Source organism: Limulus polyphemus, unplaced genomic scaffold, assembly GCF_000517525.1.
Source record: "Limulus polyphemus unplaced genomic scaffold, Limulus_polyphemus-2.1.2 Scaffold4455, whole genome shotgun sequence".
Classification (NCBI taxonomy): domain Eukaryota; kingdom Metazoa; phylum Arthropoda; class Merostomata; order Xiphosura; family Limulidae; genus Limulus; species Limulus polyphemus.
The window spans coordinates 56945-59395 of NW_013670065.1; the positions used below are offsets into that span (position 1 = coordinate 56945).

The following is a 2451-nucleotide window of genomic DNA, read 5'->3' on the forward strand; positions in this document are numbered from 1 at the left end:
GTAACCACCTGGCCATGCCGGGCGTCCACGAACTGTTCCGACAACCAAACTTGGCAGGTGAACTAAAAGTGGCCTGGGGGGTGTCCTTATCTATAAGGCGTAGCCCCCTACAAAGGGGTACCAAGGAGCTAAAATTGTGTAACCTGGTCTAAAACGTTCGATGGTTATATATTTTCGGTCAACTTATATATATATATATCCAACAAGCCTGGCATGGCCTGATGGTTAGGTGATTCGACTCGCAAACTGCGGGTTCGAATCCTATCATCGAATATGCTTCCCGTTTTTAAAACTATCCGATTAGATTATCCTCACAGATTATCACTTCTAAATTAAGGTTAACATGGCTCTTGAGTATTTTTTCACAAAACTCAAAAACAAACAAACATTTTTTGAACCCAAATAATTCAACGTATTTATTTTCTGACGGACTTTCCCCAATATTTTGTTTTTTCCGTTTTTGTACAATAAATAAGTGTAAATTTACTGATGAGTCTGTTGTATAGTGGTCATTCATTACATAGTGCCTGTGGTTGTTTTATATATATACACACACACATTGATGAAAGAGTGTCAAGGCTAAGTCGACGCAGGAAAGAAAGTTTGAACAGGAATGCGTAGGAACTCAGTTTTTTTTAAATATATTATTTGTTTCTAATTATGCACAAATCTACACAATGGGCTATCTGTGCTCTGCCTACCACTTTTTGATAATAAAAACCTCAATTTGGATAAATTGCGCTAGCAGATATAATTACACATGTGACGTCATTGAATTCTCATATATATGAACGTCTCATATACAGACGAATAAATTAACGATTTGGGTTTAAGATTTAGTATAGGATTACATAATTCTTACTTTCAGTACTTAATTTAATTCGAAAATGAGTGACGTGTATAGTATTCCATTTAATTAACTGTAGTGCGCCATCTTCTGTAGACATATAAAAATATTAAATTACACTAAAATTTAAAACGTGTGTCTATTTCTTTCCTTCCATTTCTATTTTGAGAGAGTTGTAATAACATCAAAAATTGAAGTTAAAAAAATGCAGCATGAAAAATGGGACACTGAATAAAAAATACATTAAATTAAATATATATTAATAAAGCTCGCTTTTTTTCTTGTCTTAGCAGTTTTGAGTTAATATATTCTTAAAATAGTAACTAATAAATTCAATAAAAAAGCTGAAATCCGATACATTAAAACACGTCTAACATAAACATTTCTTAATATAGCACGTACTTGATTGAAACTAAGTTTGCAATATTCATTCTCAATAGATGACAATTTATCAATGTATATACAAAAATATATATATATATTTGAGAAATTTAACAAAGAAAAAAACCTATCCAATGTTTCAGTTTTTTTTTTACCCGGGACGATTGATATTTGGAGGTAGCTGTTCCATAAAACATCGCTGTCTGAGAATACCCGACCATAGCTGAACCCCTACAATACCAAAAATGAAGAATACAAAGAAACACAAGAGGAGAACGTTGCCTAACATGGGGAGGGTGTCCAGTAATAGCATCACCAGGATCCGCATACCTAGAAGGTTATAAAGAAGTGATTGAATCAAATACATAAATATATATTTGTTTACTTGTAAATCGTTACGAAACTACATCACAAAAAGTCTACATTTAGTAATCATTCTATAATTGAATTAATTCATAAAAACAAAGACACAACAACGCATCGTTTCAATGACAATCATCTTCATAACCAATACGATACGTAAACAATCTGGCATCAAAACGACTTTCTGACAGACATTGTAGTGTTACTAGACAGGATCGCTTAACGTGACAACGATTCGTATAACAATCGTTTTACACGTTATAATTATAAATTTAACATCGAATTTGTGAAACTAATTTTTAAAGAAAATTATTCCGTAACAAGACAATAAAACTGACATAACTTTTAGATTGAAAAAAAAGCGTTTGAATTGTATTTTCAGGATCTGGTAAACCTGTAACTGTTTTTGTTTTATGTAGGAGGGTTCCAATAGTTTGACGATAATTTAGTTCAGAAATTCAAACGTTTCAGTTGTAAACGTATTTGTAGTGTGTCGCACTAAAAAAAAATTCTGATATTTTATTTCCTTTAGACATTACACAAATAATCGATGTCAAATAAATTACGATTCCAACTGTACTATCTTTCACATTAAATATCTTTAGGTAACTTAAATGGTTAAAAATATTGTTTTAAAAATACGGTTAAAATAACCATGTATCTGTTTACCATAGAACAACAGAAAATGCAGCCCATGTATCTGTTTACCATACAACAAAAGTTATTTTAGTTAAAATAACCATGTATCTGTTTACCATAGAACAACAGAAAATGCAGCCCATGTATCTGTTTACCATACAACAAAAGTTATTTTAGTTAAAATAACCATGTATCTGTTTACCATAGAACAACAGAAAATG

The 2451-nt window shown here is 31.4% G+C and overlaps 1 protein-coding gene across 1 annotated transcript in view; it reads right to left on the minus strand.

Annotated features, from left to right (window-relative positions):
• Positions 1-2451, minus strand: part of LOC106471171 (voltage-dependent T-type calcium channel subunit alpha-1H-like) — a gene marked incomplete at both ends in the record, with an annotated part of 63840 nt that overhangs the window by 55900 nt on the left and 5489 nt on the right. The window contains one exon of the mRNA XM_013931759.2: positions 1384-1558. Coding sequence (XP_013787213.2) covers positions 1384-1558 — 175 coding nt within the window. The remainder of the gene's footprint in view (positions 1-1383; positions 1559-2451) is intronic.